At 62.0% G+C, this 14420-nt stretch overlaps 1 protein-coding gene across 1 annotated transcript; it reads left to right on the top strand.

Moving 5' to 3' along the window:
* Nucleotides 1–2010: 2010 nt before the first annotated feature.
* RAB5IF (RAB5 interacting factor) lies at nucleotides 2011–10600 on the top strand. Its single transcript, XM_064167419.1, has 4 exons — nucleotides 2011–2144; nucleotides 4816–4919; nucleotides 8060–8189; nucleotides 9065–10600. The coding sequence occupies exons 1-4, from the start codon at nucleotides 2037–2039 to the stop codon at nucleotides 9104–9106; spliced, it is 384 nt and encodes a 127-aa protein (XP_064023489.1). The 5' UTR covers nucleotides 2011–2036; the 3' UTR covers nucleotides 9107–10600.
* Nucleotides 10601–14420: the final 3820 nt, after the last annotated feature.

Raw genomic sequence — 14420 nt, 5'->3', positions numbered from 1 at the left:
TCCTCCAGAGGACAGGCTGTGCTGGGAGGGGAATCAGGATCTGGCCAAACGTGGAGATGGGGCTGGAAACACTGCCAGAGCAAAGGCAAGCCAAGGAGGGCACAGGAGCTCCCCACAGGCTTTGCCCTTTGAAAACAAACATAAGGGAAGAAGAAGAGATGCCAGGGCTCAGCCCAAGATGCCACCCTCTGGCTGCCTCCAGGCTGCTCTGTGTGGGAGGAAAGGTGTGGCCCCCAACCACTGTCACCAGTCCTGCCTCGATGGGGAGGTCCCAGCTGGCTGAAGGCGAGCAAATGTGACACCCATCTACAAGAAGGGCTGAAAAGATGACCCAGGGAACTGCAGCCTGTGAGTCTGAGCTGGGTGCCAGGGAAGGTCATGGAGCAGGGCACCCTGAGTGCCATCACACAGCACACACAAGACAGGCAGGAGATCAGGCCCAGGCAGCAGGGGGTTATGAAAGGCAGCTCCTGCCTGGCTGGTCTGAGCTCCTTCCACAGCAAGTTGACTGCCTAGGGGATGAGGGAAGGGCCTGAACATTGTCTGCCTGATTTCAGCTGAGCTTTTTTTGTCTCCTGCAGAGACTCCTGGCACAAGGCTTGGCTCAGTGCCCTCTGCCCTGCTTCAAAACCTGGCTGCTGGCTGGGCCCAGAGAGCAGTGGGAATGGAGCTGAACCTGGCTGAGGCCCAGGCACCAGTGGTGTCCCCAGGGCTCAGTGCTGGGCCTGTCCTCTTTGATGTCCTTAGCAGTGCTCTGGGGGAGGGCACTGAGGCTCCCTCAGGTTTGTTAGCAGGAAGGTGAAACAGTGACTCTCCTCGGGTGGCAGTGCCAGCAGGGACATGCCCATGCAAGCGAGGAAGGAAAGACTCCACTCAACGTACCCATGCAGGACCTGCAGCCCCAGCACTGCAGAGCTGAGCCGAGCTGAGCTGAGCCAAGCTGCCCAGCACACTGCACCCCAGCAGCTCCCCAGCCCCACACCCATGCACCTGCAGGGAATGCAGTGTCACCCAGCCCCCTCCCTGCCCGCCAGGCCACATAAGCACACCCTGGAGAGGTGACTCGACCCCAGCCAGGTGCCTTGCCCACCCTCTGCTGAAGTGATTCCCACACGTGGGCTTTTTGCCGTTGCTCTCGGGAGGCAGAGCTCCAAAAGCAGCGGTCAGACTTTGGGGCTGCCACGCGTCCGCTGCGTGCCCTGCCAGCAGCACCGCTGCAGCACAGACACAGAACTGGATGGGCTGGAAAGGACCCAGCCCGACCCTCAGCCCAGCACCAAAGCGCCATGCAACACCGGCAGGGATGGGCACTCCACCACGCAGCCTGTGCCAATCCCTGACCACGCTTGCAGCAAAGGAATTTGTCCTCCTCTCCAACCGAACCTCCCCTGGCACAGTTTCGGGACATTGCCTCTCTTCTGTCACCTGAGACTAGGCAGAAAAGGCCAAACTCCCCCTCACTGCAGCCTCCTTTCAAGGAGCTGTCGAGGGAGCAACTTTACACCTTCCTACATCGATCCTGCCCGCGGGCAGCCTCCCTTTGGCTGCTGGAACATCTGCGCGGACAAACGGGTGCCAGGCTGCCCCTTGAGAGGCTCCAGCACTCCAACCCCGCGGCCCCAGGAAGGAGCCCCGGGGTGTCTCGGATGCCGGCTGCGGGTGGAGAGCGGGCAGCGCGGCGGCTGGATGCGCCGGGGCTCCGCGGCGGCTGGCTTCGCACGGCCCGGCACGATGGGTCCCAGGGGCTGTCCCACCCCTCCGCTGAGGAGCAGCCCTGCAGAGCCTCCTGTCCTCTCCCCCGGCGAGCCCTGGGAGCTACCGACACCGCCCCGCTGCACCACACCGCCGCCGCCGACTCCCGCCGAGCCCGACCCGCGCAGCGCCGCCCGCCCCTCCGCGCCCCCCCGCGCCCAGGCTCCGCCCGCCGAGGCGACGCAGCTTGGCCCCTCTGGCGCGCCGTAGGGGCCGCGGCCGCCATTGGCTGGGCGGGTGGGGGCGGGGCGGCGCGCGGGCCGCTTCCGGGCCGGGCCGGGAGGATGAGCGGCGCGCGGCGCCGGGAGGAGCAGCAGGCGGTGGCCAACGGCGGCGGCCGCGGCTCGGTGTGGGGCAAGGCTCTGCGCAGCGACGCCGCCTGGCACGACAAGGTGCGGCCCGGCGCGGGGGGTCCCGGCGGGCGCGGGCCCGGGCCCGGGGGGTGTCTTCGCCCCGCCCTGCCGTCGTCCCGGTGCGGGAGCGCGGGGGCAGCCTTCTCCCGGTGGGGCGGGTGCCGATCGCCGGTGGCGCTGCGCCAGCCGGAGCGGCCGCCACCTGCCCGCCCGGTCCTGGGCCCCCGCCCGCTTGTTCACTGCCCCTGTCGCGGGCATTGTGGCGGGGGAGGCTCCGCTGTCGGAGGAGAGGAGCGAGCGGCCGGCGGCGGCGGGTACCGGGGCGGGAGGCGCCGGAGCTCCTGCGGGGAGAGGAGGAGGCGCGGGCAGGGGCAGGCGTGGGCCGTCGCAGGCCTGGCAGCGCAGCCCGCGGGAGGCCGCGGGAAGGTGGCGGAGGAGCCTCCCCGCAGGTGCCGCGCAGGTGGGCGGCCGTGGCGCGGCTCTCTCCGCGGCTCTCTCCGCCCCGCACGTCGGCAGAACCGGTTTCTCTGCGGGCCCTCAGTGCCGGCTGGCTGGCACCGGGCTGCGGCGCCCGGGGAGAGGCCGGGCTGTCGCCTGAGGGCAGCGCAGGTGAACGCAGCACTTGTTTCGGCCCAGCTGCGGCTTCCGCGCTGGGGTGCGGCGGCCTGCGCCGGCGGAGTCCCTGCGCTCCGGTGCCGCCTGAGGGCTGATGTGGCACTCAGCTGTGCCTGCGCCGGAGCCGCTGCGCGCCTGGGCCTGCGCCACAGAGAGCTCGAGCTGCCGTTACGGTAATGTAGCTCAGCGGAGCTTGGCCTCGGCATCGAGCCCCGCTGGGATCGCGGAGAAGCTGGGGGCAAATACCGACCTGCGCCCCCCGCCGCCCCGCCCGGTGCGAGGGGAGGGGCAGCGGCAGGGGCCAGCTTCTGAGGGTTCTGCGTCCCAGCACCGGCGTCATGGAGCGTGCCGGGCGCTGCGTGCCGGGCGCTCCGCGCTGCGTGCCGGGCGCTCCGAGATGAGATTCCTGCCCGCACAGTGCCCCGCGCGTGTGCGTGCCCGCAGCAAGCGTCCCCGGCGCTAGCTCGGAGCTGCCAGCTGCAGCCCTGTGCTGGCCTTAGACCTAGCAAAGCCTTTTTCTGCTGTCCCTGTGTGCTGCGATGCTCCCAGCCACTGCCTCTCCCTGCACTGGTGCCCAGCAGCGCACCTGAGGTGCTCTGAGCTCCTGCGGCATCCCTGGCATGGGCTGGGCACACAGCCTGTGTGTGCCAGGGCGCAGACCTTGCTGGCTTTGCCTTTCAGCCTGGGATGTGGACTCTGCCCTGCCTTGCCGCGAGGTGCAGACCTGAGTCTGTCTCACCTCTCTCTGTCGCTTACAGAGCAGGTGAGGCTCTCCTGTGCCCGATGGCATCTCCCACAGACAAAGAGGGCAGGGATATGGGCTGGAAACAAGGATGTGAGCAGGAGGGAGTTGTAGTTGAAGCCTGAGCCATTGCCCAGCTGCAGTGCTTGGAGTCGGCTTGGCCCCGAGGGCAAAGAGCAGTCAGTGTGTGCTCCCTGCTGCTCTGGGGTGCGGAGGAGCTGACGGCAGGGCTGGCTACTTGTAGCCCTTGTTTGTGGGTCAGGGAGGGCCTGAGGCACTTGGAGTGGCTGTAGGAGCCTTAAAGCATAACCAGCTCATGAAATGCATGTCCTGGTCAGCTTTCATGGAGCTGAACCCTGAGTGGAGAAGGGGAAAAATCAACTGCAGCAGCACAGGCTGGGAGGTGGCTGCTGGAGAGCAGCCTGGGGAGAAGCACCTGGCAGTGCTGCTGGGCAGCAAGTTCTGCATGGGCAGCAGTGTGCCCTGGGGGGCAAGAGGGGCAGTGGGGTCCTGGGGGGCATTCAGAAGAGTGTGGCCAGCAGGGCTAGGGAGGTTCTCCTGCCCCTCTGCTCTGCCCTGCTGAGCCCCACCTGGAATCCTGCATCCAGCTCTGGGCTCCCCAGTTCAGGAGGAACAGGGATCTGCTGGAGAGAGCCCAAGGGAGGGCTCCAAGGATGCTGCAGGGAGTGCAGCACTGCCTGAGGAGGAGAGGCTGAGAGCCCTGGGGCTGAGAGTCTGCAGAGGAGAGGCTGAGAGGGGACCTGAGCAATGTCTGTAGGTAGCTGAGGGCTGGGGGGCAGGAAGGGAGGCACAGGGACAGCCTCTGCTCACCTGTGCCCTGCCACAGGACAAGGGCAAGGGAGGGAAACTGCAGCACAGGAGGTTGCAGCTCAGCATGGGGAAGAACTTCTTGGCTGGAAGGGTCCCAGAGCCCTGGCACAGGCTGCCCAGAGAGGTTGTGGAGTCTCCTCCTCTGGAGCCTTCCCAGCCCTGTCTGGATGTGTTCCTGAGTGCCCTGTGCTGGATCTCTGCTGCTGCTCTGGCAGGGGCTGGGCTGGCAGAACTCCAGGGGCCCCTTCCAGCCTCTGACATCCTGGGATCTGGGATCCTGTGACTAGAGACCTGCTGAGCTCTGCAGCTGCCCACTGCAGGACAGAGCCTGTGTTTAGTTTGGAAGCTGAGCAGGCCTGATGCCAGGGGGCATGGTGCCAAGGGGCATGGTGCCAGGGGGTGCTTCCATCTGCTCTGCCTCCAGGGTGTGAAATCAAAGTGCTGAACCCGCTCAGGTTTGGTGTGTGGTGCTTTGCCAGCTGGGCAGAGTGGGTGCCAAAGCTGTGCTGTGTCTCTCCTCAGGACGAGTTCCTGGATGTGATCTACTGGTTCCGGCAGATCATCGCCGTGGTCCTGGGCGTCGTCTGGGGAGTGCTGCCGCTCAAGGGCTTCGTGGGCATCGCAGTGTAAGCTTCATGGCCTCCCCTCTGCCTTCCCGTGCTCAGCCTCACTCCCTGCCTGGTGTGAAGCTGTGCTGTGGGCTGGCAAACACAGTTCTTGTCTGCCCTGCCCCTGGACACCAGCACTGTGCTCCCTGCTCTTGTCACAGCACACATCCTGCTGGCACAGCCCTGCAGGCTCGTCCAGTCCCAGCCTCCACCCAGCACTGCAGGCTCAGCACCAAACCATGGCCCTAAGCACCAGGGCCACAGCTGCAGGAGCACCCCCAGGGCTGGGCACTGCAGCACTGCCCTGGGCAGACCACTGCAAGCTCTGAGAAGCCTTCCAGGGCACAAATAGTTCCTGAGCTCCAGCCTAGGGCAGCCTGGAACCATTCCCCCTGCCTCTGGCCCTTGGCACCAAGCAGCAGAGGCTGCCCCCTGCTCACTGCCCCCTCCCTGCAGGCAGCTGCAGAGAGCAATGAGCTCTGCCCTCAGGCTGCTCTGCTCCACCTGCACACCCCCAGCTCCCTCAGCCCCTGCTCACCCCCAGCTGCTCCAGGCCCTTCTCCAGCCTGGCTGCCCTGCTCTGGGCAGGCTCCAGCCCCTCAGTGTCCTTCCTGCAGTGAGGGGCCCAGGGCTGAGCACAGCACTCGAGGGGTATCCTCAGCAGTGCTGAGCACAGGGGGGTGGGCACCTCCTGTGCCTGCTGCCCACCCTGCTTCTGACAGCAGCCAGGATGCCACTGGCATCACTGCCCACCCTGCTTCTGACACCAGCCAGGATGCCACTGGCATCACTGCCCACCCTGCTTCTGACACCAGCCAGGATGCCACTGGCATCACTGCCCACCCTGCTTCTGACACCAGCCAGGATGCCATTGGCCTTCTTGCCCAGCTGGGCACTGCTGGCTCATGTTCAGTCACTGCCAACCAGCATCCCCAGGTCCCTCTCCCAGCTGCAGCTTTCCAACCACACATGCCCAGGTCTGGAGCTCCCCATGGGGTTGTTGTGACCCAGGGGCAGGACCTTGCTGAGCTTCACACAGTGAGCCTTGGCCCCTGGCTCTCACCTGCCCAGCTCCTGCTGCAAAGCTTCCCTGCCCTCCAGCACTCTGTACATTTCATCACCTCTTCATCAGCCTCTTTCTCCTCAGCCTGAGTAATGCTTTTGGAAATGGCTCTTTTGTTAAAGGAGACAGAGGCAGAAGAAGGGAACAGGAGAGGTTCATCTGGCTTGTGAGGTTGCTTGTGTGTGTGGAGGGCCAGCAGTGTGTGGTGTGACCTGCTCTCAGTGACAGGGCTTGGACTTCATCTGCAGAGGTCCCTTCCAACCCCTGCCTTTCTGTGATCCTGTTTGTGGTGTGGCCGTGGAGGAGGAGCTGAGGTAGTCCTCCTTGAGTCAGGAGCTCTCAGAGAGGTGCTGATAGTGGCCAGTGGCAGCTTCTCTGTGAAAAGCAAAGGTTTCTTCCTCTGCACCAAAGGCCATGGGTGGCAGGCAGGGGAAGCAGCACCACTGGCAGTGCTCCTGCAGCTCGTCAGGGTTGTTCTTTTGGACAGTCTGGGGAGAAGGCCTAGAAAGATATGTATGAGGTTGGGCATTAGGGTCCCAAAGGCTGCAGTGAGCTCTCTGAGTTGTGGAATGAAGTTTGTCAGGCCCTGGAACACAGCTGAAAGCCTCAGGAGGGAGACCAGAGCTGGGCAGCTCAGCCCTGCTGCTGGCACAGGCTGTGGGCAGATGCTGTTGCTGCTCTGGGCAGTCTTGCAAATGTCTCTGCCCTGCCAAGCTCACAGCCTCACACTTTCCCTAGGCACAGTGGACTTGGCACCCTGGCCCTCCTCCTGGGTGTCCTGGCTGTGGCAGCAGAGTGGAGGCAGTAGCAGCAAGTGTCTCCAAGGGCAAAAAGAGGCTGGAACACAGGGAAAGAGCCAGCAGAGCAGGGCAGCTGCAGCAGGGGCAGGGTGGCTGCCTGCAAACAGTTAAACCCAGAGTGCTGCCGCTCACAGAAGCTTTGTCCTTAGCCATTCACTCAGGAGGCACTTTCAGGCCCCTCAGCCACTTCCTGTACTCAGTGGCCCCAAGAAATGGAAGTGACTTGGTGGAAGTGGCAAAGTGAGGAGCTCCTGGAGCCGTCTGTGTGGTGTGCTGTGGTCAGCAGGCACAGGGCTGCTCACAGCCTGCTGCCAGGCACTGAACTCAGGACCTCTTTGCTTGCCCTTCCTGCACAGCCTTCCTCAGGACAGGGACCTGTGGCTTGGCAGCTTGCCCCAGCCCTGAGAGCTCTGGCAAAGCCAGAGGTGTGCAGGGACAATGGGGGAGGCAGCTTCTGTCCTCTCCACTGCAGCATAGCTGTCACACAGCAGAGAATACTGAGCTGGCTCAGGCTGACCCCCAGTGCTGTGGCTCTGAGGGCACTACCAGGTCTGCTCTGGCTTCCATCTCCAAGTCACTGGAGTCATGGGACCATGGGACCTACCCCTGAGCACTGAGTCTAAGTCACCTCCAAATAAGCAGCATGCCCAGGGGCATTGGGCTCTGCCTGGGGCAAGCACTGAGCCAGCCTGCAGGGTTTAGGATTGGACTTGATGATCTGTGAGGTCTCTTCCAACCTTGTTGATATTGTTGATACTGTTTGCAGGGCTGCCTTTGGGAGAGGTGGGGAAGGACACAGAATCATGGAAGGGTCTGGGCTGGAAGGGAGCTCCAGAGCTCAGCCAGTCCAAGCCCCTGCACTCAGCAGGGACATCCTCCACTGGAGCAGGTTGCCCACAGCCCTGCCCAGCCTCACCTGGAACTGGGCCTCAAGCACCTCCCTGGGCAACCTGTTGCAGTGCTGCAGCAGCCTCCTGGGGCAGAACTTGTTCCTCACATCCAATCTCCATCTGCTCTGCTCTGCTTTGCAGCCATTGCCCTCGTCCTGTCCCTGCAGCCCTTTGGGCACAGCCTCTCTGCAGCCTGCTTGCAGCCCCTTCAGGCACTGGCAGCAGCTCTGAGGTCTCCCAGAGCCTTCTCCTCTCCAGGCTGAACCCCTCCAGCTCCTTCAGCCTGGCCTTGTGCTCAGGAGGTTGGAGCAGCTCTGCTGCTTTTGTGGCCCTCCCCTGGACCTGCTCCATCAGTGCCTGCAGCCTGTGTCACCAGAATGATGCCTTCTGATCTCTTCCTTCCAGGTTCTGCCTGATCAATGCTGGTGTTCTGTACCTCTACTTCAGCAGCTTCCAGCAGATAGATGAGGAGGAGTATGGAGGGACGTGGGAGCTCACAAAGGAAGGCTTCATGACATCTTTTGCACTGTTTCTGGTAATGCCACTTGCTCTCCCACAGCTGGTGGGTGGGTTGGGGGTTACAGTTGCTGAGGTGGGGGAAGGCCTGGCAGAGCAGCAGGTGAAGTGGGGCCCAGACAGGAGAGAGCTGTGGTAACATCATCTGCTCAGTGCTGGCTGGGGAAGAAAGTCTCCAGGTCTGCTGACTCTGAAGTGCAGGATCAGTGCCTGGGAATCCTCCAGGACAGGCTGCAGGAACAGGCAGCTTGCTCTGTGCTTCTACCACTTAACCCTTGTCTGCCCTAGGCACCCTGGTGGAGTCCATCCTGAGCTCAAACCCAGACTGGGGTTTTGAGGGTTTGGTGTTCCCTCATTCCCCCAGGCTCTGAATGCACTCAGCCCTTCAGCTGGGAACGTTTTGCATTGCTGGGGCTGTGGTGCAGAAGCTTCTCACCCCACAAGCCAAGCAAGCTGAGTGCCACTGTTTGTGGCACATGGTTCCCAGGGTGACAGGGGCTGGAAGGGGCCTCTGGAGAGCTGCCAGCCCAGCCCCTGTCAGAGCAGCAACAGAGAACCCAGCTCAGGTGGCACAGGAGCACATCCAGACAGGGCTGGGAAGGCTCCAGAGTAGCAAACTCCACAACCTCTCTGGGCAGCCTGTGCCAGGGCTCTGGGACCCTTCCAGCCAAGAAGTTCTTCCTCATGCTGAGCTGCAACCTCCTGTGCTGCAGTTTCCCTCCCTTGCCCTTGTCCTGTGGCAGGGCACAGGCCAGCAGAGGCTAACAACTCTGAGAGCAGCTCAGAGGTGGATTCAGTCCCCAGGCCTCTGTTGAGAGCTTGAGGCTTCTGTTCAGTGTCTGAACCCACTCCAGAGGCATCCAAATAACCTCTCACTTCCTCTGCTCTCCACAGGTGGTTTGGATCATCTTCTACACTGCCATCCACTACGACTGACACAACCTGAGCTCTGCCCTGTCCAGTCAGCCAGGAGGTGAAGATGTGAATCAATCCTAGTCTGTAGTGACTGGTGGGAAGGTGGGGGCAGCTCAGTCACCTCCCTGCTGTCCCAGTGGGAGACCCCCAACTCTTCTGCCAGAGGAGTCTCCATTTTCTCTTCCCAGTAATTGTGGAACTATTAAAAAGCCATTGGAATCTCTGGAAGTGGTTCAAGGACGTTCAGAGTTGGAGCTGTCTGTGACTCTAGCCAGTAACTCTGGATCAACTCCTGTGTGCTGAGGGGTGAAGCTGTTCCTTTAATATGTGGGAGCCCTCCTGCTGGGAAACCTCTCCCTAAATCCAGACCTGTCTTCCACTGCTGCCTTTAGGCACCTGGCTTCTAAGCAGCAGCTGCAGGGCAGATGGGAAGAAGGCTCTGCAGCAGCCAGGAGCTGAGCTGAGCAGCCCCCCCTGGCATCCTCAGCAGACTGTCTTGCCACCAGCTCTGCCAGCCTTTGGTTTCCTTGCAAATCAGCTGCTGAGCAGAACTTTGCTCCTTGCTGAAGACAAACTTGGAAGCAGCTGTGCTGGAAGGAGTTGTGATTGATTTAATCAAGGAGGCTGAGAAACTCCACTGCATTTTGCTAGCCTGACTACTGAGCTGCCATCACACACCTCAGAGCTGAGCACCCTGGAGAGTCCCTCGGGAAGGTTAAGCATTGCAGTGCTTTGCTTTCCTTTTTGAGCTCCTTGTTGATGAATGCAGGAGACGAAGTGCCAGCTGCAGCAGCTACGAGCCTGCAGTGTGCCAGTGCTGAGCTGCAGCCTCTGCTCTGCGAGGGGATCACTGCCTAGCTCAGCTCCCCCCCGGCCTTGCTGTGCCCCAGGGTGGGGAGTCTCTGCTCCCAGCTGCTCTTGAGGAGCAGCCCTTGGTGAAGGCAGAGGGGCCGCGGGGGCTCGCTGCCTGCCCTGGGCTCCTCACCTCCCTGCACAACAGCTCAGGCCCCTGCAGGAGTCCTGACCCGAAGCTGCCTTAGTGAGGAGCTGATGGTGTTGGTGTGCTCTTGCTGACCCTCTGCACTGCTCCCTGCCTGCTGCAAGTCAGCAGCCTCCTGCTTACCCCTGAGCCTGCAAGTGCTGAGCCAGGGCCCCAGAACTGCCAAGCAGCACAGGGCTCAGTGCTCAGCAGGGGGACAAACAAACCTGCCTGGTGTGGGCCTGGGGGTGCCAGGAGTGCAACAGCAGGCAGCTGTTGCTGTTTCTGAGGTGCCAGCTGCAGTGAGCCATCAAATCAAACCAGCTTTGTTTTCTCCTCCCTGTCCCCAGGCTTGCTCAGCCTCTCAGTCTGATCCTTTTCCTTCATCTGAAAGCTTTCACTTCCCACAAGGGTTTCATCATCTGCTAGTTCCAGGTCACCCTTTCCTACTGGCCTCTGTTTGCATCTTAGCTGCCCCCAGCCACCAGTGGCATTGTACCCCTGAGATGCTGTAATAAAGGTCCCTGGCTAGTGCAGCCTGTACTGTGTGCTCTGCTCGGGGCTGAGGCACTGCTTAGGACTGGGATCTCTGCTGAACCTCTGAGCCAAGCTGCTTGGGATTCTCCTGTGCTGCAGGCTCCACTCCTGTGCTTTTACAAGGGGCCAGAAGCATTAGTAGAGGGAGCAGCAGCTCATGCTTGGCTCCCTGCTCCAGCAGCTGATTCAGCAGGGTCAGCCAAGTGTTGACTGCTCCTTCAGCAGCTGTCATCGCCCTGGGACACACCAGGGTGCCCAGGTCAGGGCCAGAGCAGGACTCCAGGCACTGCCGTGAAAGGTGCAGAGCTCCAGAGCTGCTTACCTGCCTGTCTGCTTTGTTCCTTGCTCTCCTGCCGTCCCCCAGCTGAGCTTGGTCTTGGCAGTTCCCTACAGCTCCGGTGCTGGAAGCTGAGGCTGAGAGAGCTCCTCCTGAGGAGGCTCCTGCGGGAGAGAGCCTCCTGCTGAATACCTTGGGAGCTGCAGTGGCTCAGCTGTGAGCTTGCAACCTCTCAAGGTTTCTGGTGTAAGTGGTGCCCCAGTGACTGGGAGCAGGGTCCCAGTGACTGGGAGCAGGGTCCCAGTGGCTGCAGCAGGGTCCCAGTGGCTGGGAGAAGTATCCCAGTGGCTGCAACAGGTATTCCAGTGGCTGCAGCAGGGCCCCGGTGGCTAGGAGAAGGATCCCAGTGGCTGCAGCAGGGTCCCAGAGGCTGCAACAGGTATCCCAGTGGCTGCAGCAGGGTCCCAGTGGCTGGGAGCAGGAATTGCAGTGGCTGGAGCAGGACCCCTGTGCACAGCACCAGGAGGACTAAAGCTGTGGCATCTGGGCTGAAACAGGAGGGCAATGGGGAGGAGCTGAAGGGGCTGTGGCAGCCTGTGGCACACTGCAGAGACAAGGGATTGGTGCTGAGATTTGGGAGACTGGCACTGGGATGAGATGGTCCAGCAGAGAGCATGAAGCTGAGTGAATCAGAGACTCACCGAATCAGCCAGGCTGGAAGAGAGCTCCAAGCTCAGCCAGCCCAACCTAGCACCCAGCCCTGCCCAACTAACCAGACCATGGCACTAAGTGCCCCAGCCAGGCTTGGCTGCAACACCTCCAGCCACAGCCACTACACCACCTCCCTGGGCAGCCCATTCCAATGCCAATCACTCTCTGCCAGGAACTTCCTCCTAACATCCAGCCTAGACCTGCCCTGGCACAGCTTGAGGCTGTGTGCCCTTCTTCTGGTGCTGGCTGCCTGGCAGCAGAGCCCAACCCCACCTGGCTACAGCCTCCCTGCAGGCAGCTGCAGAGCGCGCTGGGGGCTGTGCCCTGGGGCAGGGGACGAGTGCAGAATGCCAGGAGCTCTAGGAGCAGAATTATTTTCCTTTCCTCAAAACCTCCCCCCCAGAGCAGACACAGCCCTGGTTGAGGTTTACTCACAGACTCAGTTCGATTGGGGTTCTGCAAAAGGAGGTGATGGGCAGGAGGAGAGCTTCAGGAAGCCAGGAGGTGGAAAGGCTGAGCTGCACCCACAGCCTGCCCCCGGCAGCAGCCAGGCTGAGCAGGGAGCTCAGGCAGCAGCAGGCTTTGCTCACGGAGCTGAGGCGATTCCTGCTGGGTTCCTCTGCTCTCCGCTGCCGCCTGATGCTGCAGGCAGCATCCAACTGTCTGGATCCAGGCAGCAGCAGCCCAAGGCGAGTGGCAAAGCTGCCAAGCTCAGAAACGCCTCTGGACACAGCTGCCGCCGTGGAAGTGACAAAGTGACACTGCCTCCGCGGCGGCAGGGCAGAGCCAGGCTGGGTCCCGGTGCCACCGGCAGCGCCCGCGACGGACCCCAGCGCTTGCCACGCCTGCCCTGCACGGAACGCTACAAGGGGAGGAGGGCATCCAGAGGCAGGCCAGGGGGAACCAGAGCCCTGTGCAGAGGCAGGAGCTGGCCAGGAGGAGGTTGCTCTCTTCTCTCAGGTGGCCAGCTCCAGAACAAGGGGACACAGCCTCAGGCTGCGCCAGGGGAGATTTCGGCTCGAGGTGAGGAGAAAGTTCTTCCCTGAGAGAGTCATTGGACACTGGAATGGGCTGCCCGGGGAGGTGGTGGAGTCGTCGTCCCTGGGGCAGTTCAAGGCAAGGTTGGATGTGGCACTTGGTGCCATGGTCTAGCCTTGGGCACTGTGGTAAAGGGTTGGACTTGATGATCTGTGAGGTCTCTTCCAACCTTGGTGATACTGTGATACTGTGTGTGACCTGTCCTGTCAGCTCCGGCAGGCTGGGAACCCTCTCAGGGTGGGAATCACTTTTCAGGCAGGAATCTCCTCCTGCCTTCTCCCTTGCTCCATCGATGCTTTTCCAGACAAAGTGCCCACTTGCCAGCTGGCACTGGGCATGAAGCCCAGCCCCAGCCCCACTGCAGCACAGGCTGCTGCGGGAGGGCCTCCTGCTGCTGCCCCCTCAAGCTGCAGGGCAGGGGAAGAGAAGAGAGGAATTTGGAGTGCTCCAGAACAGTCTGCCCTGAGCCTCCTCTGCTGCAGGCTGCACCCCCCCAGCTCCCTCAGCCTCTCCTCACAGGGCTGTGCTCCAGGCCCCTCCCCAGCCTTGCTGCCCTGCTCCAAACACCTTCCAGCACCTCAGCATCTCTCTGCAATGGAGGAGCCCAGAACTGGACACAGCACTGCAGGGGTGGCCTGAGCAGTGCTGAGCACAGGGGCACAAGAACCTCCCTTGTCCTGCTGCCCACACTGCTCCTGAGCCAGCCCAGGATGCCATTGGCTCTGCTGCCCACCTGGGCACTGCTGCCTCCTCTGCAGCTCCTCTCTCCCACCACCCCCAGCTCCCTCTCTGCCTGGCTGCTCTCAGCCACTCTGGCCCCAGCCTGTAGTGCTGCTTGGGGTTCACAGAATCACAGGGGCTGGAAGGGACCCAAGGAGATCATCGAGTCCAACCCCCTGCCAGAGCAGGACTATCCTAACACAGCTCACACAGGAACACATCCAGACAGGCTTTCAAGGGCTCCAGAGAAGGACACTCCACAACCTCTCTGGGCAGCCTGTGCCAGGGCTCTGGGACCCTTACAGTAAAGAAGTTCCCCCTTGTGTTGAGCTGCAACCTCCTGTGCTGCAGCTTCCATCCATTGCTGCTTGTCCTACCCCAGGGAGCAGTGAGCAGAGCCTGTCCCCCCCTCCTGGCAGCCCTCAGACACTTAGAAACATTGATCCAATCCCCTCTCAGTCTTCTCTTCTCCAGACTAAGCAGCCCCAGGGCCCTCAGCCTCTCCTCATAAGGAAGCCCTCCTGTCCCCTCACCATCCCTGTAGCCCTCCACTGGACCCTCTCCAGCAGGTCCCTGTCCCTCTGCAACTGGGGAGCCCAAACCTGAAGGCAGTGCTCAAGATGAGGTCTCAGCAGGGCAGAGCAGAGGGGCAGGAGAACCTCCCTGGCTCTGCTGGACACATCCTCCTAATGCACCCCAGGATCCCATTGGCCTCTTGGCCCCCAGGGCACATTGCTGTGCCATGGGCAACTGTTAGCCACCAGCACCCCCAGGGCCCTCTCCTTGGGGCTGCTCTCCAGCAGTCACCTCCCAGCCTGGACTGCTGCACTTTGTTATCCCTCCCCAGGGCAGGACTCTGCTCTTGTCCTTGGGGAACCTCATCTGGCTCCTCTGTGCCCAGCTCTGTGCCCAGGGCTCTCTGGGTGGCCTCACAGCCTGCAGCTGTCTCAGCCAAGCCTCCCAGCTGGGTGTCAGCAGCAAACTTGCTGAGCAGCCTCTGTCTGTCTGTGCCCTCAGCAAGGGCACTGATGAAGATGCTGAGCAGGACTGGCCCAGCACTGAGCCCTGGGGGA

This window comes from Pogoniulus pusillus, chromosome 29 (genome assembly GCF_015220805.1).
Source record: "Pogoniulus pusillus isolate bPogPus1 chromosome 29, bPogPus1.pri, whole genome shotgun sequence".
Lineage (NCBI taxonomy): Eukaryota > Metazoa > Chordata > Aves > Piciformes > Lybiidae > Pogoniulus > Pogoniulus pusillus.
This window is presented reverse-complemented; position numbering and strand designations above follow the sequence as displayed.